The sequence below is a fragment of the Durio zibethinus genome, chromosome 18, assembly GCF_047325235.1.
Source record: "Durio zibethinus cultivar Kanyao isolate XHJ-2024 chromosome 18, ASM4732523v1, whole genome shotgun sequence".
NCBI lineage: Eukaryota > Viridiplantae > Streptophyta > Magnoliopsida > Malvales > Malvaceae > Durio > Durio zibethinus.
In genome coordinates, this window is record NC_143179.1 from 8,808,131 (window position 1) to 8,832,178 (window position 24,048).

The window sequence follows — 24,048 nt, forward strand, 5'->3', positions numbered from 1 at the left end:
ATTTGGAACTTCCTCCTTGTTTGATACAAGTACTTGTACTGGTATTAAAGCTTGCTTGATGAGTTAGTAAACAATAGCAATAGAAGTTTCATGACAATGACAGCCAACATCAAACAATCAATCACTAAACTTTTATTAGTTTATACGATCAACTTTGTACCAAAATAATTTTCAGTTCCTTAAGCGCACACTACATTCCCCAATGATACAAAGGTTTGTTGTCCAATTTGTAAATTGCAAGAAAATGAAATGTAAATGATTTTAAAATTTGACATTTTAAAGTATAAAAAAGTAAAGTGTTTTTTTATATAAAAAATCATAATTTGAAGATATAAGATTAGAATTTAAAATTTAAATTTATTGATATAATTTTTTAAAAATAATTATATTAATCAATCAATTGAACAAAATTTTAATGATTAAATATTCAATTTAGATGCTTATTTTATGATTAAATATATTTTTTTATTCAAATAAAAATTAAATGTTATTAATTTATAATAATTTTATATATTTTAAAATGAAAAAAAAAGATATAAAAAACAAATGAAATTAACTCGAAAAATGTGATAATCGAAAATTATGTGATAGAAATATAAATTTTATTTATATTCAATAAAAAATTTAAATTTTTATTCGGATAGAGATTGAAAATCTCCCATTAATAATCCAGAATGCGACGTAAAACCACCGTTCTTCCGCCTCTAACTACTGTTCATCAACAATGATTTTATTCGAACAAATTAGCTTTCACCTCTTTCAATCTCCTTTTCCTTGCTATGGATTTAGACTAAAATAATATATAAAATATTTAGTATTAAATTAAACATTTAATCTATCTTAATTTCAAAGAGTTTTTTTTTTTTTTATGTCACCATTAATTCAAGTCCGTGCCATTAATTTCCGGATTCCCCAATCCGGACAAATCAGTGGGAAAACAAATTCTCAATAGTTTTTCTAATCCTTTAGATTTTCTGCAAGTTCTTTTTCCGGGAAATAACCGCCCAATGCCCAATAGGACACAATTACGTAATTGATGGTGGGTTCCTGCAAAAGCCCACGAAATTCAACTGGGCTACCACCAAAAATTTTCATCAACCTCATCACAGCCGTTAACGACTGTCAGGTCTTAACGTCGACGTCGTAGATGCAATCACGCATTTGTATTTTCAAAAAGTAAATAGCTTTGGGGCCCGCCACATATATCTAAATTTATATATCTAAGCTGTAGCGTCTTGCATTAACATCAAAATCAGTTTTGTTTTCTGATTCTAATTGATCAAAGATTGGCCAAATCATGATCCGTCTCGTGGCCGGTGTGATTCTTCTCCTGTTATCGGTAGCTGGAATCGTCTCCGCTGGTAGAGATGCCACCAGAGACGTCCTTCGGTTATCGTCGGAAGCTTCTAGGTTCTTCCACCGGAGCGACGATGCTGAAGTTGAGGGCACGAGATGGGCGGTCCTGATTGCTGGATCTAATGGATATTGGAATTACAGGCATCAGGTCATAAATTCTAGCCCAAATTTAAAAAATTTCTCTTTGACGTGATCTTTGAAAATATTTATGATCATTTTAAATGGCCACTCCACTTCAAAAGAGTCTAATTTGTTGACAAAGTTAAAGATTTTTTTTTTTTTTGGGATTTTATGCTGAATTTATTGGTTGTTTGAGAATTGATTAATGGGTCTTATTTTTGCTAAAGATATTTATATTTGTTTCAGTCTGATGTTTGTCATGCTTATCAACTCCTAATAAAGGGTGGTCTGAAAGAGGAAAATATCATTGTCTTCATGTACGATGATATCGCTTTCAATGAAGAAAACCCCAGGCCTGGAATCATCATTAACAGTCCTAATGGAGATGATGTTTATAAGGGACTTCCAAAGGTCTGTTATTTTTTCCTGATCATTGTTTTTTTTTTTTTTTAAAAGATTGTTAATTGTATAGTTTCTGACTGTCACCGTTTGCCTAATTGGTTTTCTTGTGCAGGATTATACTGGAGAAGATGTTACTGTCAACAACTTTTTGGCTGCTATCCTCGGAAACAAAACTGCTCTCACCGGGGGTAGCGGAAAGGTTGTGGATAGCGGTCCCAATGATTATATCTTCATATACTACACTGACCATGGGGGTCCTGGAGTGCTTGGTTAGTAGTATCTCATTTGCGGCTACTTTCATATGGCTTTCAGCTTCACCACTTAGATTTATATCTTATAATTGATTCTAGTATGGTTTTCAGCTTGAAACTTAATAGTTATACTATTTTATAAAGCTGCTAATGATTCATTTTTGTTAATCCAGGGATGCCTACCTATCCTTATCTTTATGCTGATGACCTGATTGACGTTTTAAAGAAAAAGCATGCTTCAGGGACCTATAAAAGCTTGGTAAAATGTTGTTTGTTTTAGTAACTGTCAGTTTCTGGATGCTTTACTTATTACTTTAGTGCCATTTTAATTTATTGTTTACATTTAACTTTGTAGGTATTCTATCTTGAAGCTTGTGAGTCAGGAAGTATCTTTGAGGGTCTTCTTCCTGAGGGTTTGAATATTTATGCTACCACAGCATCTAATGCAGAAGAGAGTAGCTGGGGAACCTATTGTCCTGGAGACAACCCAAGTCCTCCCCCAGAGTATGAAACCTGCTTGGGAGACTTGTACAGTGTTGCTTGGATGGAGGACAGGTAGGAATTCAAGCATTGTCATAGTATAAGTCCTTTTCATATACCCTTGGGAACATTGAATCTGCAATTGTTTTGAAGTTGAAACTGATTGCCTAGATCTGCTTTCTCCAGATTTTAGAAAGTTGTATAAAAATTAACATCTTCAATTGATTTCATGGCTCCACCTTGTTGAATTTAACAATTAGTAGACAAGCATGAAAAATCGGGAGCAAAGTGGAAAATTTGAATCTACTTTTATTTTATGTTGTATTACATCTCTTGATATGAAATTTAAATATTCTCTTTCTGTTGAGCAGTGACATACATGATTTGCGTACAGAGACTTTGCACCAGCAATATGAACTTGTAAGGTTTTTAAACAGTGTTTTGCATGTACTTTTTCCTTTCTTTTCTGGCAAAACAAAAATTAAGACTTCAATTTAATTTTGCCTATAGTAGTTATTTATTACTGTCTAGATCTAAGAAATATGAAACTATATCCAGACAGTGGGAGGTCTAAATTCCTTTGAAATCAAATTCAAGTGCCAATGACTCGTTTATTTAGTACCATAATGTTCTAAAAATCTTCTAGTTTTGCTGTTGAGATCTGTTACACAATTTCATTTTGCTGGCTTTTGCAGGTGAAAAAGAGGACTATCAATGGTAATTCTGCATATGGCTCTCATGTCATGCAATATGGTGATGTAGGGCTTAGCAAGGACAATCTCTTCACATACCTGGGTACAAATCCCGCAAATGATAACTTCACATTTGTTGACGAGAACTCCTTGCAGCTACCTACAACATCTGTTAACCAGCGTGATGCTGATCTTGTCCATTTTTGGGATAAGGTTTGTTTCTTATGTCTTTTTAATTATATATAATATTGAACATAAGAATTGTTTGTTCCCGTGAATTTTTTAATTATAATGAGGCATCAATACCTATACGAGACATTTGGAAATGGACATTAATTTTATATTTGGGAGTTAGCTGTCTCTGTAATTGGCAATTGATGAAACGTTTATCAGAATTCATTAAATGTGCGTTTAGACAAGATAATTGGTATTTGATGATTATGGAAGTATTTCCTTACCCTGTTCTTGTGAGTTGTGATACCAAGCTATGAGGAAGGACTCGAATTAGTAGTGTAAATGGAATATTGAAAGTGAAAAGAATGTGACTTCTTGGATTGGCAATTGAATGTTAGATAGACATTGTGAAATCTTATGGGTTGTAGAAAGGCAGGAGCCGAGAGTTATGTGTTGTGTATATACCTATTTTGGAGGAAAATGCAAGAGGAATGCAACTCTAGAAAGTATATAAGGACGTAGTTTTTTAGCAGATCATATCTAGAGCTGATGCTTTGATAGAATTTGAGAGGAACCCTTGCTGTCAATACAGGCTTCTCTTTCGTTTTATAATTCTCTCATTGTGAATGAATGTAAAATTTGATACTTGTTCCATACATTTGAAAGCAGCCATTTTGCTAGTTTTAGTGCTCATCTTACTCTAGCTTTCTCCCAATCTACTTTGCAGTATCGCAAGGCACCTGATGGCTCTATTAGGAAGGTTGAAGCCCAAAAGCAGTTTGTTGAAGCAATGTCTCATAGAATGCATGTAGACCACAGCATGAAACTCATTGGCAAGCTCTTATTTGGAATTGAAAGAGGCCCTGAAGTTCTTAACACTGTTCGACCAGCTGGGCAACCTCTTGTTGATGACTGGAAATGCCTAAAGAAAATGGTTAATATTCTTGATTCTCAGTCTCTCTTTCATTGCTTTGTTTTGTCTTGCTACTTATAAAGATGCTCTGTTCATCTACGCAGGTGAGAACTTTTGAGACACATTGTGGATCGCTAGCCCAGTATGGGATGAAACACATGCGTTCCCTTGCAAATGTCTGCAATGCTGGAATTCAGACCGAACAGATGGCCGAGGCATCAGCACAAGCTTGTGTCAGCATTCCTTCTGGTCATTGGAGCTCTATTCAGAAAGGGTTCAGTGCATAAATATAGCAGAATGGGCAAATGTATTGGCCAAAACTTGGATTATGTTGTATTTCATATTGTGTTTTCCTTTATACATATTTGCCTGAATGCTGCATTTGATGATTGTTAGGAGAAACTCTTACTAGCTTCTTAAGTAATTATTCTTCGGATGAAGTGTATGTATATATGATTCTATCAAAAAAGAAAGTCTGGTATATATGATTATATGAACCTTTTCCATGTGTTGAATAAGACAATACTCGTAAGTTTTAGAAACAAGGTTGGAAACATCTTCGTGGTTTCCTATAAAGACATAGGTGGAAACATACGTTGTGGTTTCCTATCAAGACAAAGGTGGTGGAAACATCTTTGGTCTTTGTAATCATTTCTGAAAGCTGATGAGAAATGGGAAACTGCCGTTTTGGCCTATGTTTTCGTCTATTATCGTGGCTCTATGGGAGTCACAATCATTGGGTGGAAATGAAGAAAGGATTATGGATGGAAGATTTGATTTTCGGAATATTATTTTTTAAAAATAATTATATAAATCAATTGAATTAAATTTGAAATTGTTTGATTAATAATTTTGATTATATTAAAAATAAATAAATTAATAATTTATATTTGATATGTAAATTTTATTAGTAAATTATAGAATATTGCATTGTAAGTGAATTCTAAAATATTACCACATTATGAGTGAATTTAAAAATAAATATAAATAAGATAAATATAGAGATTTTTAAATTTTTTTAAATTTTTAAATATTTTAATATATTAATAATAAAATGACATTATTTAATTGATTAATGATATATAAAATTTATCTATTTTTTATAGTTAAATTATCATAATTTAAACTATTATTAAAACTAAAAATTTAACATTCTAGCCGAAATCTCGAGATAATTAAAGGTGGAAAAGCACAATTAGCCTATAACCAAATATGCAAACGTGGAAAGGCACAATTACCCTGTAACCAATAAATCAGCCTACAATTACCTAATTTTCCTAAATGATGAGACTTAGGAAACCGGCTTAATACAATAATGGTTAGTTCACCAGAGTTTTTAACCAACCATAGTTAACTTGTTGTGCTAAGCACTACCTCACCCGGTATTGAGAAAATGAAAACAAAACAAAATTATAAAATATATGAAAAAGATAAATTAAAAAAAAGTTTTTAATTTAGAATCATTTTTTTTTTAATTTTTTTATTTCCGCGTTGTTTAAAGATTCCGCTAGATCTATTAACGCCGTGAGTTAAAAGGACGAGTAGCACGGCGCATAAAAATCCCGTAACGGGAATTATTGATAGACGGAGTTGACGGTCCTAAGAGAAGGCGATAGGAGCCGTATGATTAATGATAAACGGTTAGGAAATCTCGGTGCTGAACCTCTTCGCTGTAACGGAGGGTGAGAGGAGGTATAAAAATTGGGTTTGAAAGGGAGAGAGACCATTTCGTTTTATCAGAAGAACAAACAGCATCTTTGTTACTCTTTGTTTGTTTTTTATTTTCTTCTTCTTCTCTGCTAATTTGCTTCTACTTTCTTCTTCTTTCTCGAGAACCAGAATTCCCGAGGAAAAACTGAAAACTGATGGTAATTTGATGACTAAATGTTGAGGAATAAGGATCTAAATTCTAAACCAAGCGAGCGAGACAGAGAGAGGAGGAGAGAAGAATCTGAGAATTTGTTTTGTTTTGTTGAAGTTTTATGAATCTGTAAGAAAAAAAGGTAAACAAAGTTCAAGTTCAAGAGATTTGCAGCAACGACATGTGCGATTCATTCTTTAGAAATGATTTTCCTTTTGTTCCATTTTTTTGTTTTACAGATACATTTTGAAGATAGCAGAGCTACTTTCTGAAGAAAATTTTGACTGTATTCATCTGCAAATAGGCAGATCAATTGCTGACATATCAAAAGAAGAGAACCCTTGCATCGCATGAGAGTCGGAAGAATTGGCTTCAAATGTCATTATTTCGTTGAAAATCCAAACTAGATTTGTGTTTACAACAAAGGACTAGAAGAAGCAAAGTTGTAACAGCAGTGCCTGAGAAATTCAGGTATGAGGGTCATCATCTCACCTATAAGATCAGGAATCTGACTATCTTGAGCACCGATTCCAAATCTACCTAAAGATGATTGACCCGCCATTTATACACCAAGCTTTAAAATCACCCTTATATTTTTTCTTCTCTCCAGCTCCTTCTTCTTTCTTTTTGATTTTTTATAGCACGCTCATTGTTTTAGTAATCGGTTTTCTCTAGTTGGATTTGATTGAGAATCAAAGGTTTCTTTGACAGAGTTTTTTTTTTTTTCGAGAATGGAAGATTTTCCTTCTCTAGCGACCTCCGGTTCATCTCTCTGGAAAGCCTTAGGAGTCCGTATTTTCAGATTTTAATTTCACTTTGTCAATGTTAGTTGTTTTGTTTTGTTTTCTATGTTCCTTGCAAGTTTCTTCCTAATCTTTCAATGGCTGTTTTCAAACAGTTGAACGAAGAACTTGACCTTTTCCGCTAAGAATTTCCCTTGTTTCGCTAATTCTGTCTGTCTTTAATTTTCGTATCCTTAAATCTCCACTGAGAAACGTTTTTTCTTCTTTTTCTGTGATGTTTTGCCCATTTTGTTGAATTTTCTTTTCATGTCTATCATTTCCTTGTCATCTTGTCTCTGCTTACTCATGACTTTCTGTTTGGTTACCGAGAAACTAAGAGAAAAAGAAAACCTCGAAACTTGTAATGAAGTGAGTTGGTTTCCTTTTTTTTTTTTTTTTCTTGTTTTTGTTTCGAAACCAAAAGACAGCTTCGCTTGCTCTGTTTTTTCCAAATAACAACTATGTTCCTCTTCGAAAACTTAAGTAATTTTCAAATCAGTGCGGCTATTTCTCGTCTGAATTTTCTCAACCCCAACCTAAAATTCTCATCATCTCCGTTTTGCCTCGTTTATCCATTCATTATCTTATAAAAATCGCTCAATTTCAATTGCTGACTTTCCGTTATCATCCTTTTTTTTTTTTCTCACGGACCGTCCGATGCTTGTCCTTCCCATCTTCAGCTTTTCTTCACGCTTAAGCCGCTTGCTTTCCTCAGTTTTTTTCAAAGCTTGAAATTCCTAGCCGTCCGATGCACATGTTCTTCGTGATAAGCTGCGACAACTTTTGTGTGAAATTGCGTGAAAGTTTTGAAGAGAAGCCACATCCAAATTCTCATTTCTCTTCCTCTTTTATTCTTTCGGCGCTTCTACTTTAATTCTGAGTTGAACCCATTTAAACCAGAATTGTATTTTTAATTTTTAAACTTTTTACTCTCACGATGGGACAGGTGGGCGGAAAAGGATGGAAAAGGACTCAACGACGGCCAATAACAATGGTAATAACATCAACACCAACTACAGCAGAGAGAGAAACGAAGGCGACGGGGGATTGTTAAGATCCAGCTCAGATCCGGCCAAGCAAACGGCATCATCGCCAGATTTTGTTTTGCAGTGGGGAAACCGGAAGCGTCTTAGGTGTATGAAGATCCAGGTCAAAGACAATCGGTCGGGCCCGGTTAACCGAACTACCATTCGAGTCGATCGCCGGGTCGTGAGGGCCAACAAGGACTCTTCAAATCAGCCAAGCAATAATAATAATAATAATAATAATAATCACGTGAATGGATATTTTAACCACCGTCAACGGCCTGCTTTTCCCGAGGCTCCGCCACCTCAGCGTGTTCTCAGGTACTGTTTATTCACATTTTACACTTCTCTACGAGTTTATTTACTCTTATTTACCTTTCCTGTTTGAATTTGGGCGCGTGTAAGATACGCTCTCTTGAGATGGGGGAAACGGGGTAATAATTGAAAAATCAAGTATCTATTTAATTGACTTATTTGACTAAAATACAACACTAACGTTTGATGAAATAAGGTTTCTGAGGACGAATATTTTCCTGATTGAACAGGATCACAATTTTTTTTTCCTTTTCTGTAGAGATTTTTCAGTTTTACCTGCATGAGAATCTAACATCCACTTGATTTAAAAGAAAACCTTCTCAATCATTGCTGTAAAGATCCTCAAATTTGTCAGAGAGGCAGAAGTGCTCAATCTGTTTGATATCCACGATCTAAAAGAAACCCTTCTCTGTCATGCTACAAAGATCCTCAATTTTGTCAGAGGCATAAGATTCTCAGGTTGGATATAATATGTTAATTGTCTTTTTTGGTTTTGATTGACAATTATCCTTGTCTTTTCCCTTTTTTTCCTGGGTGGTGGAAAGGTCTGTTTCTGGAATGGATAAGCTGCACAGTTAGCGCCATTGACACTCCTAAAACCTACACAAGTTTGGATGGACATTTCCATATGGGCCTTTTGACTAGTTGGTGATGGCATTGTATGGGTCTCATATTTATAAATTAAAGTGACATTTCAGCCTCATATTTGCTATTTTTAGTGCCGTAGATGTTTGCCGAAATCCGGAATCATCATCAGAAAATTTTCTCTTTTTTCAAAATTATATGATTGATGCATTCAGGGCTGAATTATTTTTATGAGGCTTATATTTGTGCACTCTCCAATTGGTCAGGTGGTTGCCAGTGTATGGTTCAGGAGAGAAACTGATGGTGAGTTTATGAAGGCGCCTTCTATGTTTAGGCTTTTTTTTCTTACGTCTGACTGAAACAGGTTGTTCATGCTAATTTAGTGTTTATTTTCTTTAGAAAGACTTATAGACATACAAGAATCATAGGGGAAGCTGTTGCTTTTCCACGAGGATATCTTAACGGGTAATATGATCAAAAAACAAGGTTGTGCTTGCTTCAATGAGGTTCTGGTTGGATACATAGATTATGTGTTTTTGTGTACTGTTTGAATCATAATTTTTCTAGATTTTATTGACAGTTTAAAATATGATGCAATAAAAAATTTTAATTATTGATGAATAAAATTAATTTTTGTACTAATTTTATTCATATTTTATATAATTAAGTTTGAATAAAAATAATTATCATATGATAAATAATTATAATTATTTAATATAAATAAATTATTATTTATAAAACTCATAATTATATAAAAAATCATACTCATTTAAATAAAAATTTATATTTGTTCATTCATTATAAATAAATATTTTAATACAATTATTTTTATTATTTCTGCTCAAAAAATTTTGAAATTTTATTATATCTTAGATGTATAATTATTTTTAAGAAAATATTTTTCATGTGTCAAAATCAAATTTTTTTTTATTTTTATTCTCTTATTTATTTATTTTTGGCCAGATTTTAAGTTACAATAATGGGAAAATCATGCTTATGGTAATGAGATATTGTGATCTTTTTTCTTTCTTCCAAATTTTCTTTCTGAACGGTCTTGTTTGTTTTTTAGTTCTTTGATTTTCATGGTTGGCCTAAATGATAGTGAAGTAGTCCTCTCCTTTTACATAACCCTCCATCTTGGATGAAAACTAGATTAAATTCCATATAAAATTCGATGAAAATCAGTGTTTGATCTTGTTTTCATTTTGATAATAATTGCCATCTGTTTTGCTGCTAATATTTCTGCTATTGTAGTTAGTATTCTTTTCTTAATTGTGATTCTCTTGCTCGAAACCTTTGACAATTGATATGCTCGATTCTGTGCACCTCACCACACCTGATCCTAGACTTTGGTTTTCCTTCCTAACCCCATGGAGTCCTGGGAAACATGGAAAGTACAGTTACCTTACCACGTGTCTACGAAAAGTGTGTTTTGATCCCAGCCATGTCAGCCGTCCGATCACAAATTGGGATTTAGGAATCTGGTCCACTTTATCCCCCATACCAACCCATATTTCAACACGTAACCTTAACCCGCCAGAAAGGCAAAAAGCCTTAAATCCAACGGCCTTAAACCGTCTAGAAAAAAACCAGCTGTGTAACTTAGATCGAGATAGAAATAGAATCACTCGTCTCTTCGCTCAAATATCTGAACTTTTCATCAAAACGAAGAAAGAAAGGAATTAACAAATCTCTATTTGAAAGCCACCCCCAAAATCTCACTCTTCCCCTCAAAAAGCAGAAAAAAAAAAAATCGCTATCCCCATTGTCTACGCAATTCTTGTCCAGATTCGATCCACTCTATTTCACCCACCGATCTAGATCACTCCAAGGTTATATTTGTAATTCTACATATACAACTTAACTTTTTTTTTTTTACTTTCCAAAACTCACATCCCTTGAATTTTTTAAATTATTTTAATATTTTTTTACCATATTCTTTTCAAGATATTTGTACATGGTATTATTATTATGCGATGTAAATTCTTGTTAATCTTTGCAGGAACTCTGAGAATTCCAGTGCTATGAGAAGCCAAAGCAACGGTGGTGTAAGGGGTTTCGCTTCGCCAGACAGGGGTGCGCACGATAAGAGAGGTGGTGGCAACCATAACAATAACAACCACCACCACTACAGCAACAACAATGATAACAACCAACACAACAACAAATCAGCGGCATCTTCGGAGACGGCTCACGATAGCAAAAAGGGGGGCTCCTCTTCCGGGAGCGGTGAGGCAGCTCCACCCGTTTGGCCACCGAAATTCGTGATTGCTTTAACGAATAAAGAGAAAGAAGAAGATTTCATGGCCATTAAAGGATCCAAGCTACCACAAAGACCCAAAAAACGAGCCAAGTTTATTCAACGTACCCTCAATGTAAGCCCCATCTCTCACTCCTTTTTTTTTTTTTCAATGATTCTTAATTTCGTTGAATTATCGTTTTCGTAACACATAATTTTGAAATTTTAAAATTGGGGCAAAATCAAACTTTAGTCATTGGAGCAGGCTTTGATTTGAAACTGAAATTAGTTTACTATTTGTGAAGGAAATAGATGAGGTACAACATTTAGATAGACCAGGGGCAGTACTTGTGAAATACTTCAAAGAAAAATAAATAATGGCTTGTTTATTAGTACTAGTAATTGTTTTGCCCACTTGGCTAGGAAAAACAAAAACAAAAAGGAAAACGCTGGAATGGGCTAAGAAAGTGGGCAAAGCGACAGCAAGTGAAACGTAATAGTTTACGTGTCAGTCAAAGAGTGGGCGAGTAATTAATTCGAATGACCTAAGTTAGTTAGGTGGCCCACTGGAAGCCTGTTACTGTGAGGCTGTGACACAGTCCCGATTTGAAGAACAAGGCAGATGTCTTCCAATGAAATGTTTCAGGCAGACAGTTTCTTGTATTGCTTCTTGTTACTTTTCATTTCTTTAGCTCTTTTTGATTTCGCTTTTTAAAAAGCTGATGATAATTAATAATCAACAAATAAGTTAATAAAACTTGTTAATTAATATTATATTTATTTCATATCAATTATTTAAAATATAAAAATTAAAATATCAACTTTATTTATGCCAAACACAAATTTATGTATAATATTTGTTAAAATTTTAAATGAAATTATTTTTATATATTTTATGTTATTTTCGTATGATATAAATGAATTGGGTCAACGTAAACGTGTAATTCAAAAAAAATCTTATATTTAGGAGACTTGAACGCGAGGACCGCGGTGGAGGCGGATGGTGTTGTGTATGACAGGTGTACGGTTATGATCTAAGACACGGATGACAATTAATTTTATAAATGAAGAGCAACAGACAAAAGCGGGCACGCGCAGCCCGTTGCTCTCGACCCATCATTCAATGGGGCTAGTCTGTATAATTGCAGTTCCAGGCTTCCAGACCACATTGGAAAAAAATGAAAAAAATTATTCATTTCTTTTGTTTTTTTCTAGCTTGCTGCACTATTTTTTTATATTAAAATTTTGAAAGAATATTGATGTTTATATATTTGAATGTAATTCTGGGAAATTTGTTTTACAGCTGGTAAGTCCGGGGGCATGGCTATGTGATTTAACCCTTGATCGATATGAGGTCAGGGAGAAGAAGATCTCAAAGAAGGTACCTAATAGTAATAGAAATCTGGTTTTTGAGATAGCTCATCTACATTAATTGGATTTGTTTTGTTTATCTTTTTTCTTATTCCTAGATATAACCACTATATAAATATATGAAGCTGAAATCTTTGTATTCTTTTTTTTGCAGAGACCCAGGGGATTAAAGGCTATGGGTAATATGGAATCTGATTCTGAATAGAAACCAGCCTTTCTGGAAGCAGTTTAGGTGTTTGTTTTTGAGTAATGCAATGATGATGATGATGATTATGTTCAATAGCTTGCAGTTGGGTCTTTTTTGTTGAGGATGAGAGAAGGGTTTGAACTGTATAAATGATGACCTTTTCATCTATGAGATGAATGAAAGAATTAAAATTAAACCAAAATTTTATCTGCTATCAACTTCTGCTTTTGTTTTAAAGTAAATTCCCCCAATAAATCGAATCCCATTATACCACCTTGAGTAACAAAAATTTCACCATCTGTTTTTCCCACCTACTCGAGATTTCTTTCATGTGGCAAAAACTTAAGAACTTGGTTTTACTTGCTTCTTCCCAGCTTGTAAGACAAATGGAAAGAGAACTGCTAGCTTTGAATATACACTAGCTTTGAATATACACCTAGTTTTCGAAATTGACACTCTACTTATATAGTATGAAATGATAGAAAAAGAAATGCTATGGAATCAGAAACTATTTTCAAGGATGGAAACACCTTGTCTTACTGGTCATTTTTTACTATAGAGTTGTAAATCAAAAAATGAGAAGCTGGCAACCAATGATTCGACACTGAAAGTTTTCCCCACGACATTGACATGTACCAAGATCGTCCCTAATTCTCTGGAAAAGTATTGATGGTGAAACTAGAAGTTGACGTCTTGCTCGTATGACAGAGTTTATCTCCAAATTAACCTCACATGAGTTCATAAATTGATAAAACTGGCAATTAAATACTACTATATGGTTAGTTAATTGGAATAAAATAGCTTAAACAACATTATTATAATATCAAAATAAGCATAATTTCTTGGTGAAAACCTGAAGAGAGAAGGTGGGTTTTCATTCTCATTTAGAATAATATGCAATGAAAATCATGTGGGATTTTAATCATTTGCCATTGACTTCAAAATTTCAATAAGCAACCACCTTGATTTTTCCAAAGTACTTGACTTATGATCTGTCCCATAAAACTAAACAAGACCCACCAACCAGCATGTGCGGTTATTATTAAACCACTATTAGTTTTGGTATCCAACCTCATTCAGACTTTACTTTTTGTTGTTGAAATAAAGCATAAAAAGAAAAGAAATTTAAAAAAAGAAAAAAGAAAAAAAAGGGGCTGCTACAGCTAGGCTTATGTAAAGTGTTTTAATGTTATTTTAACATAAAAAAATAAGGGACCCCATTCATGATTTAGTGTGAATATATAAAAAGAATTATGGAGAATTATTCTCCAATTTACATGAGTGGTGGTTGCTGCCCACTGGCCAACATCATTCCAATATATTGCTTTTTTACTGAGTGAAAACTGTGACGTATTGAAGGGTAAATTTGTCTTTACAGTCTGACAAACTTCAGAGCAAAGCGAGACCAATCAGTAGAATGAAAAAAGTCCAATGTAACATAACTGTAAAGAATATGGCTACTGGTACTACTAATGTTTGGCTGCAGAGAAAACGCAAGAAAATACTAAACAAAAAAACAAAAAAAGCAAGAAACTAAGAAACAAATGGAGTATATATGAAGTGAAAAGATTTCTCATTATAATAATAAAAATGACAAGAACCCACAATAACACTGAAATAATTTAAGTCCAAACATCATCCATCAATAATCTGTGCAGCACATAACATAACTACCTCTCTCTCTCTCTCTCTCATATACTCTAGATTCACTACTAGTAAAATTCCAAACCAAGTTAAAACAAAATATAAATATGTATAAATGAAAACCTAGCATCCATTAAACACCATACACAGCCGCCAAACCAAGGAGACGCCAAAACTGGAGGTGGCATCGTCAGATCCTGAGAATAGAGCTGAAAAGCAGAGCCAGAGCGGCGGCGATAAAAACTGAGACGAAGGATGGAGAGATCAGGGCCGTTCCTGAGGTGGGGCTTGGAGCTGGAGCCTCGGCAGCGATGGCCGAACCCATGAGAGCGCAAACAGCGACGACAACAAGCATCAGAAAAGTCCTGGAGAGAGCCATTGTTGTTGGAATTCTTAAACAAAAAGAATACTACTTTTTTTTTTTTGGAAGAGCGAGAAAATATGAAGGGTTTCCGGTAGTGGCGGGGTCTAATATATAGAGAGAGAAGAAGAGGGAAAGGTCGGGCAGCTGCCCGGATTTCCAGGCTGGAGAATGTTATTGTTACAGCTGGTACTCTAGCGGGTCCTCGCTTCTTAGGGTTTCCTTAATGTTAATAATTGTTCTTATTATTAATTACCCCCCAGTAGTTTTTTGATAATGACACGGCGTGACGAACAAAAACGCGGTAGTTTTTGACGTAGTTAATGTTCGTTAGCCGCGGATCTTTGTTCTTTCTTGTGATGGGATTGGAATTTGATACTTTGTCATTTTCTATAGAGTAGTGGAACCACTCAGTTATTGAGAGTGTGTGACACTCGCGAATCCAGTGGCTATTTAAAAGTTTTGGCTAAAGATCGAGGTTGGATATTCACCGGTGTTTACACGTGCAGAAGATTTGGGTAGCGATGGTTAAAATAGAAGAGACGAGACGGGAGGGAGAGAGTGTGATGGGCACGTAGGCCGAAATTGAGGAAGAAATCACGCAGATTCTATCGCGAAACAAACTTAAATACGCGGATTCATTGAGGGTCCCACAGACGAAACGTAACATGGCAGATCAGAGATTGGGCCAACCAGAGGAGAACACGTGGAGAGCCATAGAGGACACGTATTTTTTGAAATTCCAAGCAAAGAAAGAAAGGCAGGTGTATATGCATTCGAGAAGCTTCCTCTTGCTTTAAGGGTTGAAACTGAAAGCCTTCGCTGGCAAGGGCACACACTTTTTTTAATTATTACACGTGCGACTTCCTTAAGGTTTATTTTTTGCCTTATTTCTGTCAGCAAGTTAGTCAAGCTGGCCTTTAAATTTGCGTGTACGTAGGGGTGGGGGGCTATTCTGCATTTAATCTCATCAATTATGGTATTTTTCTTGCAAAAAATCAAAGGTAATAGCATCGGATTCCTTAGTTTTTTTTCTTTAAAAAAAAAAAAAAGGAAAAGGGACAAAACAACGTGTCCTAAGGAGTAAGATTAAGACCAGTTACTTGTCCTTTTATTATGTTTTAATAGGCAGCAAAAGACAAAGAAATGCCATCTCATTGTACTTTAGTATTATCTTTTGAAAGAAAAATGCTACTATTAACATCATCATCATTATTATAACAATTATAAAAAAAAAATTATTCACTACACTATTAATAAAAATTTTTAATTTCACAATCGAAATTAAAATGATAATATATATTTTTTATATATTTAAAAAATTAATTTTAAAAAATTAATATATATATTATCATTTGGATCAATTAAAAAACTCTAATATCAATGTATCAAATAATTTCACATTATTATATTCCCTTTCCCAAACCAATCATAGTCACAAGTTTTACATGATGGCCATATTCAAAGCTCAAAATCATAGTCATTCACTCATTGGCCAAAAATATGGAGAGAGAGGGGGTTTTGAGAGTTGCAGAAACCAAAATACCTAATACCCAATACAAAAATGTGAAAGTGGGGGCGTTTTTGTGTACATACAGAATGGTTTGGGAGTTTTCCAAAGAATTAGGAGATTGTACAAAGTAAGAAACCACATCATGTCACTGAGGAGGGTTAAATTTATAAAAATGAAAGAAGCAAAGACACCCATTTGTGTATGACATCAAAGAATGTACCTGGGATGCTCCCATAGTCTCATGGACCCAATCTCAACCTCAAATTTTGCTTTCAGGAGCTAAATCTTGCACAGGCAGGTTTATATTCTTTCATCACGTAGAAGTCAGAAGCCCAAAACTTTTGGTGCTATCTGTAACAAAGGCTCCAAACTGCTTGGAGCAAATTTTCTGGCGAAAAGGAAACAAACTGAAGACGGTTGATCATTATACCTACACTGATGACCTTCCAATATTCTCTTGAAGAACTCTTCTGTAATATCTGTTCTACCAAATGTTGCAGGATGAGCCCCACCCCTCGACCAGTCTACCCATGTGATGCTTCTATTTGCTAAGAGATTTGATGCCTGAATTGTTAACATGGTGGGGAAATAATGCTCATCAACGTAACATGCTGGTCTGCAGAACCTTTCAAACTTCGGGTAATATGTAAAATCTTCCACTATGTTGATGGCAAGCTTTCGGTTAATTTCAAACCATTGGGACCCCTTACGCCACTGGGTCACATTCACCTCAGGAGCCATATAATCAGTGTAACGTCCTCTACCAAATGGCCCGGGGTCGTCAAATGCACCTATGAAACTATATTTGGATTTCTTTATGTAGCGGTATATGACACTAAAATTGTATAAAGGTATGCAAGATTCAGAGAGGAGGATAAACCATTCATTGGATATGTCAAGCAAGGCATTGGCAATAAGTCTTCTCTCAGCATCACACATACTCATCTTTCCCCACTCAGAGACCTGTAGAGAAGCAGATACAGAAATTAGGAACTCCACAACCCCCCAAAAGAGAAGAGACAAAGGGCTGCTCATTGATATATATATATCTGAACTTTTGAAGAACAAATGCCAAAAAATTATTAATCATGAGTCATGACCGATGGGAAGAAAAAAAAAAAAAAATCAGCAACCACTGCAACATAATTCGGTGTCACTGAAAGATAGGCATTCAGTGCAACATTACAAGGGCTAATACATTTCAACAAGCACCACTGATATGCTGTGCTTTAATGCGAGGGAGGGTCTTAAACCTGAGTTTTAGTTTGAAGCACAAGACAGACCCACAGAACATAACTGCAAGGTTCAATCCGGGTTAGATGATCTCAAATATTGAAGGTAATGACACATACAGCTTGAACAATCAAATACAATTCAATCCCATTTCCTATTTTGTTTATCAAAGAGAAATACTATCGTGTGTTCATGACCTTAATTTTGTTTGCGTTTGCAATCAACCAGTGGTATGTCTATATGCATTGTATGCGAGAACAACCCCTTCTTTTGCAAAGAGGTTATAGATTGCACAAGCCAAATCACAACCATCCAGCTAACCAAGAACCAATCAAAACTGGAATTTGAGTAGATAGATAAGGAGAGGCACAAGCTAAAATCCTATTATTTTAAGGGGAAAAAAGGTTAAGAGTAAGAGGCCATAAATGGTAGCAGTTCTAAGTCTAAACTCCAAAAACCAAATTTCTGAATGTCACTTACTAAAAATGCTAACCTCTTCAACAGTTAAGAAATGCTCAGATAACAAAATTTGAGAAGACATCCAAGCATGCTATTATCATTCTTAGCATAGAATCTACATAAGAGAAGTTCTAAACATAATAAGAGCAAAATAAAGACAAGAAATCATCTTCACATCCATAAGCATGTAAAATACACATAAACTATGTTACAGACGAATAAGGGCGGAGGGGTTCTTAACACGACAAAGAACAAATATTATTAAAACAATTTACAAAATACAGAAACAAATGAAAACTAATATAAAATGAAATGGACATTTTGAATAGCATACCCGACTTGGTATTTGTCTCCTGTAAAAAACTGAAGAAGGAGGAAACTCAGGATTGAAGGATGGCAGTGAATGGATATAGACAGAATAAAGCCCTTCATGCCCCTTCAAAAACCTCTCCCAAAGAGGAGAAAGCAGCAATGGCCCCTTGGTCAAGAACATAAAAGCAATCTTTGGAAGCCTATTAAACGGATACTTCTTTATTCGGGGCATAAAAGATGCCCGCCAAAATAACTCTTTATCACTCATTGAGTGAAGCAAATTCAATGGAGGTTTTCTCCAATGATCCAAACTATTTGGTTCCTCATCACACGGCACAAAATTAGACTTGACCGTAGTTACCACACTATAAATTCTAAAATGCCGAATTGTATATATACTAATGATCGAAAAGGCAATACAGAGAGCAAGAAACAACCCAAATAGCTGAAGTACCCTTAGTGGCAAAGTCTTAGAGCCTGTCCTTGTTGTAACCACCAGATCCTTGCCTTCCTCAAATGACCCAACGGACCCAACGGACCCAACTCTTGTTTGCATCCTTTAAGACAATTCCAAAACCAGAATTCAACTTCTGGGGTCAGATCCAGAACCCCCGCCCCCTTCTTTGTTTTCCACTCGAAAGCAGTAAACTAAAAGCTCATGCATATTTGATCGCAACCCATTAATTCAGTGAAAATTTCCACTATCTGGGTTTCCGTAATAGCTAATTAACTTCAAAAAGTACAGCCCTTCTTAGCAACAGAAAAAATGATAGAATAACAGATCTAGAGCTGACAAGTTATACCACCTGGCCAAAAAAATTACTATAAACTATTACAGCGTGAAAATCAAGAGTATGAAGTAAAAGAATATTGGATAAACAATGTTCTTATCAGAACCCTAAGCCAAGATCAAAGATGTAAATCTTTCCATTAAAAAAAGGACAGAAGTATAAGAAAGTGAACGTACCATGCAAACGCAGAAAGAAACAGAGATAAAGAGGCTTTATAATTCTATTTAGGTGCTTGAATTGCGCCCCAGATTATTGTTAAGGTCAACATGGAAAAACAAGAAATGAGGTTAGGCAGAGGACAGAAAAGTTTGGTGAAGGCAAGGGAACAAGATATGGGGAAGGTTGGTTAGTCTACAAGTATAGGAGAGAAACGATAGTAACAGATTAATGGAAATTTATCATTTGGATTTTGTAGTGTTAAGAGCGTGATTTGTGAAAACTGAGGAAAGTTAATTAAAATGTCCCTTTCTTCACAGGCGAGGAAGACCGGGAGTGTAATGGGAGTGCTGTCTTTTCCTTTTGCGAGTCGGCGTTGGCATTTGTCGGGGCGTTTACTTCTGTTGGCAGCCACGTGTAGAACGTATTTAAAAATGATATGGCCACTCTTTTGATTTGTGATATTGGGCAGCCTAATGTGTGTTAAAAAGACAGTCTTGTCCTATGGGGTTTCAGGTTGCTATTTGACATGCTGGGGGATAGTATGGATAAAGGAAGAAACGGCTTCGTACAGATAAGAATATGTTAAACAAGGAACCAGGTGAATGGGTTGGTGACTAAAATTGCGGAGGTAATGGTGCCGTGCCATAAACAAAGGGGCCAGAAAGTTCAGATAGAAGTACGAAACCCGCATGTCATTGAAGGTGGGATTTGATATGAAGCATGGACATGCTGTTAGGGTCTCTTTCCTCGAATGGGATTGTGAAAACCTTGCTCACCAAAATAACAAACAATGAAAATCTGAAACTCCCCAGCTATAAATGCCTCTAGGATGTACAAAAATCAACGCAGACGGTCTAATTTTGGTAATTAATTTCCCTTGCTCATTAGACGAGCATGAAAGGAGTAAATGGTCGAATTTTGATTCTTTATCGCTGGATTAGAATGACAGAAAGGGGAGTGATCTAGATTTACCCATTTAATGCCAAAGCTGGTTTTGAATTTTCATCGGCTTAAACTCAGGGTGGAGGGTGGTGTTTCATTGACGAATCACCTTGAGCTACATTTATGAGCTCGCTTGCCAATACGTGCATGGACGTAAAACCACTTCCACCTAAGTTGCTCTCGTATTCTGTTGAAGGCTAGCTGGAAACAACGTGGTGGTGAAGTATCCCGCAAATATTCTTACATAGACTCCCAATGGGAACAAATTTATCCAATTCAGAATCAGTCCATCGTTTCCTAGATAAAAAGTAGCGGTAAGAAGGCTGTTGTTTGGTTCCAAGTATAAATAATATCGTTTCCTGCCAACTAAACCCCACCTCTCATGTTACCTGATATATGAGATGCACTAGCAAATATTTGGAGCAGCCTTACGACTTCCAAAGTGTATTGGAACACTCCCAACTGCTGGAAGAACATTAGTGCATCTGGGGAATGGTGGTTTTCAAATAAGAATGTGAACTGAAAAAAATCAAGAAGACCAGATAAAAATTTCTTGACACTACTCCAAGTTGGCCCACTTCAGCCTCACCAGGCACCAACAGTTCCAGCTCTTTATCTGAAGACTAAGAATCATGAAGCTTTTCCAGGTCTGAAAAGAATCCATTCTCAAACACCTATTAGTTTCATCTCAGCCATAAGTGATTTTGCATCTAGTTCAATTATCTTCATAAAAATCAAGAAAACCAAAATGGCACAAACATAATGTGATTCATTAATCATTTTGAACCATTCCCAGTGTATCTATTAACAAACTCCAAACTCAACATTCCACATCAAACCACCTTTGTATATAGCTTCATGCCTACATGTAATCCAGTCACATGTTTCTACCTCATTCACAATGAACCGTCAGTTTTATTTATCAAAACATGTCCGAGCAGGAGATTAGTATTACTTCACTTCACCACATCAAAAGTAGATCGGAGGTTGGATATCATCACTGGGCACTCTCCCTTCTCATCATATTCAGCAAACTCGTCACCAGACAAGTCAACACCTTCAAATTTTGTCCCTTCCAGCTGCACAAACAAATTACTGTAAGTTGACATGAAGACACCTACACCAAATATATAGATGGGGATAGCTACAGCTCAAGCGGGAAAGAATCTTTCAATAACTACCATAAATTAGAAAGTAGCAGTGCCTCCCTATTATCCGGATAGTTATCCGATTACTAGTATCACATAAACAAATTCACATGCAAGTGCGGCGTTAATTGTAAATTTCTAGCCAGGCTTGCCCATTCCATTCCATTGGATATTGTATAAAGACACAGTTTAAATGCCTTGTTGAGGTGGGTATAAAAAATCAAATTATGTGCTTCCCAACTAGGGAATTCATCAAATGAAAAACATTCAGGATATGCAAAATATTAAGCAAGGACTTCTATAAAGTGACTAGTCCTGATCTTTTACGTGTCCATGACTCTGGTTATTTTGGTTTTTAAAAACAAAGAACATGTACTGATAAATACATTCCAAAGCCGTTGCTATGATGATAAGCTATATCCACAATTCCTAACAGCCAATAAAAGACCATCTAGGTTGGAGGATGAAGAATAAAGACTTACAGATTCAACCTTCCAGCCACCACCAAATACAAAACCTACAGGCTCGTAACCCCTGCAATCAAAAAGCATCAAAGGTGCAAATTTTCCTTCTTCACAGTCTTCCTGGGTCAGTGGTCGACCTCGGCCTGAGATCATCGTTACAGTTCCTTCCCTCATGCAAAACTTGCACTAGAAAAAGAAAGAAAAGGCACCACCATACCACTAATCACTGGAGGTAAATAGCTAGAGGGAAAAAAAGGAGAGGCCCAGTGTAGTAAATTTAAGTTCTGCAACCTAAGAAACTAAAGTAATATGTCATAGAAAATGCAGAAGTTTTATTGTATACAAGTTAAACTCATAGAATATCTACATAGAATATCTACATTAGGCTCCTGAAACGCCTAAGATATAAACAAATGCTATCTAGAAAAAGAATACAGTTCCTAAACTTATTCAATCCCAAGCAACTTTTAGAAGGAATGGATCCAAGAAAAACTCTATCAACATCACAGCATGTGAACTGAAAAGAGTCCTGCAGATTTACAATTACATTTTAGAATCATATCATGCTTTTTCTAATTATACAACACATGATAGAAAAAGAATATTTGCATCTTGAAACCAAGAATAAGGTTGCTTAATTATTGGTTCTTAAGTCTTAACACCTAATGTAGATTTGTGGATTTTGTTTTGAGTTCAGAAAACACAGTTACTTTACAACTAAATTCACAAAACAAAAATTCCGATTAGACAGAATCGACAACACTAAACTCAAAGTATCTGCCTGCTTCAAAATGAGAAGGGGAATAAAATAAACCAGGACTAGTATTACCATGTGCAGCCGAGATTGAAGGTTAGATTCAACCCAAATGAGAATTTTACAAGAAATGGACTAATTCCAAATCTGAATGTTACTCATAAGAATTAGAATTTGTCTCCCTCGTCCCCTCCATGCTCTCAGCAACCAAACAAATATAAATTCCACGGATCATAATGAACTTTCACTTCAAATCAATTCATTTTACTGGCAACACAAATATACATGATTACCTTCTGAACGAGATTGGTGGTTCCCCTGCCCTGTGGAAGAGGAACGGCGTCGCCCAAGCTCACACATGTTTCCTTCTGACTCAACTCTCCACACCTCCCACATTTCAGCTGCAACTCAAAATAACCAAATAGATCTAAGATTTCTAATATTAGTGAAATAAAACCTAGAAAAGCAAGGATATATAAAAACAACAAGGATATGAGAAAGTTGCTAATAGTAGATTATCATCATCCTTATCTACATAACTTAAAAAAAAAAGAAAAAAGAATAAGGAATGTTAGGTAAAATCTATAAAAGTGAAATCAGATTCGAATACTTAAGAGGAAGAAATTGCAACAAAACTATGAAAGGAATCAAAGAAATATCAAAAGCATAGCCATCCAAAAATGATAGAAAAATCGAAGACCGATGTAAAAACACTGAGAAATAGATTCAAAAATGAAATAAGAAAATGGAAGCAGTTTTAAAGGAAAAAAATAGAAAAACAAACGGATATAGATAAAGTCAATGCACGTCTATTTGCAGTTGCTATAAATGAAGCAAAACTGAATAGGTAAAAAAATTCAAATGAAATAATGAATTATCAAACGACTATAAGCATTTACTTTGAAGTGAAAGAAGGATTAAAATGGAGAACCTAGAGGATTCAAGCGACAATAAGAGTAATAAATCTGTGTTTACAGTAGAAAAGAAACGGTTCGAAGTCACTAAATCGTATCAAAATAAAATGAGCTCAGCTCAAACGAGGAAAATCAAAGTCAAAAGCAGAGAGAGAGAGAGAGAGAGAGAGAGAGAGAGAGAGACCTTGAAGAGATAGGTGAAGGAGGGATCGTCGCAGCCGCCATGAGGCTGGAGGTTGGTTAGGTTTTCGAGGTCGGCAACGATCTTCAGCATGTAGTTCACCATTTTGAGCAGCGTCGAACCGAAGCTTTCTCTGTCACTTCTCTCACTCTGTCTTTCTCACTCTCTGTAGGAGAAAATCCTTTTTGAGGGTTCGACTCTTTTTATATTTCCATCTTCCAAGGATTTTAGGCGTTCTTTTTTAGTAATTAATTTGATTGATATGGATCCTTCTGGAATATACTCCGTCTCTTGCCTGGCAGATATTAACCACTAAATACACACCACGTGGAGCAGAAAAATCATAGTACGACCCTTTTATATGAAAATTGTTTATGGCATTGCATTTTTAATCTAATGTTTAATGTGTTAATCCTCATT

At 35.3% G+C, this 24,048-nt stretch overlaps 4 protein-coding genes across 5 annotated transcripts; 2 read left to right on the forward strand and 2 right to left on the reverse strand.

The window, feature by feature from the left end:
* The first annotated feature begins 1,242 nt into the window (after positions 1 to 1,242).
* Positions 1,243 to 4,885, forward strand: LOC111299287 (vacuolar-processing enzyme-like). Its single transcript, XM_022894376.2, has 9 exons — positions 1,243 to 1,504; positions 1,723 to 1,887; positions 1,991 to 2,147; positions 2,303 to 2,388; positions 2,485 to 2,684; positions 2,981 to 3,029; positions 3,305 to 3,514; positions 4,203 to 4,409; positions 4,493 to 4,885. The coding sequence occupies exons 1-9, from the start codon at positions 1,298 to 1,300 to the stop codon at positions 4,673 to 4,675; spliced, it is 1,464 nt and encodes a 487-aa protein (XP_022750111.2). The 5' UTR covers positions 1,243 to 1,297; the 3' UTR covers positions 4,676 to 4,885.
* A 1,227-nt stretch (positions 4,886 to 6,112) lies between these two features.
* On the forward strand, positions 6,113 to 12,965 carry LOC111299288 (uncharacterized). 2 transcript variants are annotated; one of them, XM_089747287.1, is made up of 6 exons: positions 6,113 to 6,391; positions 6,489 to 6,720; positions 7,978 to 8,377; positions 10,959 to 11,331; positions 12,163 to 12,214; positions 12,499 to 12,568. In XM_089747287.1, exons 3-5 carry the CDS (start codon positions 7,992 to 7,994, stop codon positions 12,169 to 12,171), a joined length of 768 nt encoding a protein of 255 aa, XP_089603413.1. In that variant the 5' UTR covers positions 6,113 to 6,391; positions 6,489 to 6,720; positions 7,978 to 7,991; the 3' UTR covers positions 12,172 to 12,214; positions 12,499 to 12,568. The 2 variants fall into 2 exon arrangements, with proteins under 2 accessions (XP_089603413.1, XP_022750112.2); XM_022894377.2 differs by lacking the exon at positions 12,163 to 12,214 and adding an exon at positions 12,721 to 12,965 and having other exon boundaries at positions 6,114 to 6,391; positions 12,499 to 12,576.
* Positions 12,966 to 16,147: 3,182 nt separating this feature from the next.
* On the reverse strand, positions 16,148 to 20,894 carry LOC111299291 (glycosyltransferase BC10-like). Its single transcript, XM_022894381.2, has 3 exons — positions 19,243 to 20,894; positions 18,298 to 19,081; positions 16,148 to 17,234 (listed from the first exon to the last, which is right to left on the reverse strand). Exons 2-3 carry the CDS (start codon positions 18,829 to 18,831, stop codon positions 16,596 to 16,598), a joined length of 1,173 nt encoding a protein of 390 aa, XP_022750116.1. The 5' UTR covers positions 18,832 to 19,081; positions 19,243 to 20,894; the 3' UTR covers positions 16,148 to 16,595.
* A 22-nt stretch (positions 20,895 to 20,916) lies between these two features.
* Positions 20,917 to 23,923, reverse strand: LOC111299292 (uncharacterized). The gene is made up of 4 exons (XM_022894383.2): positions 23,632 to 23,923; positions 22,827 to 22,934; positions 21,798 to 21,965; positions 20,917 to 21,246 (listed from the first exon to the last, which is right to left on the reverse strand). The coding sequence occupies exons 1-4, from the start codon at positions 23,731 to 23,733 to the stop codon at positions 21,124 to 21,126; spliced, it is 501 nt and encodes a 166-aa protein (XP_022750118.1). The 5' UTR covers positions 23,734 to 23,923; the 3' UTR covers positions 20,917 to 21,123.
* Positions 23,924 to 24,048: the final 125 nt, after the last annotated feature.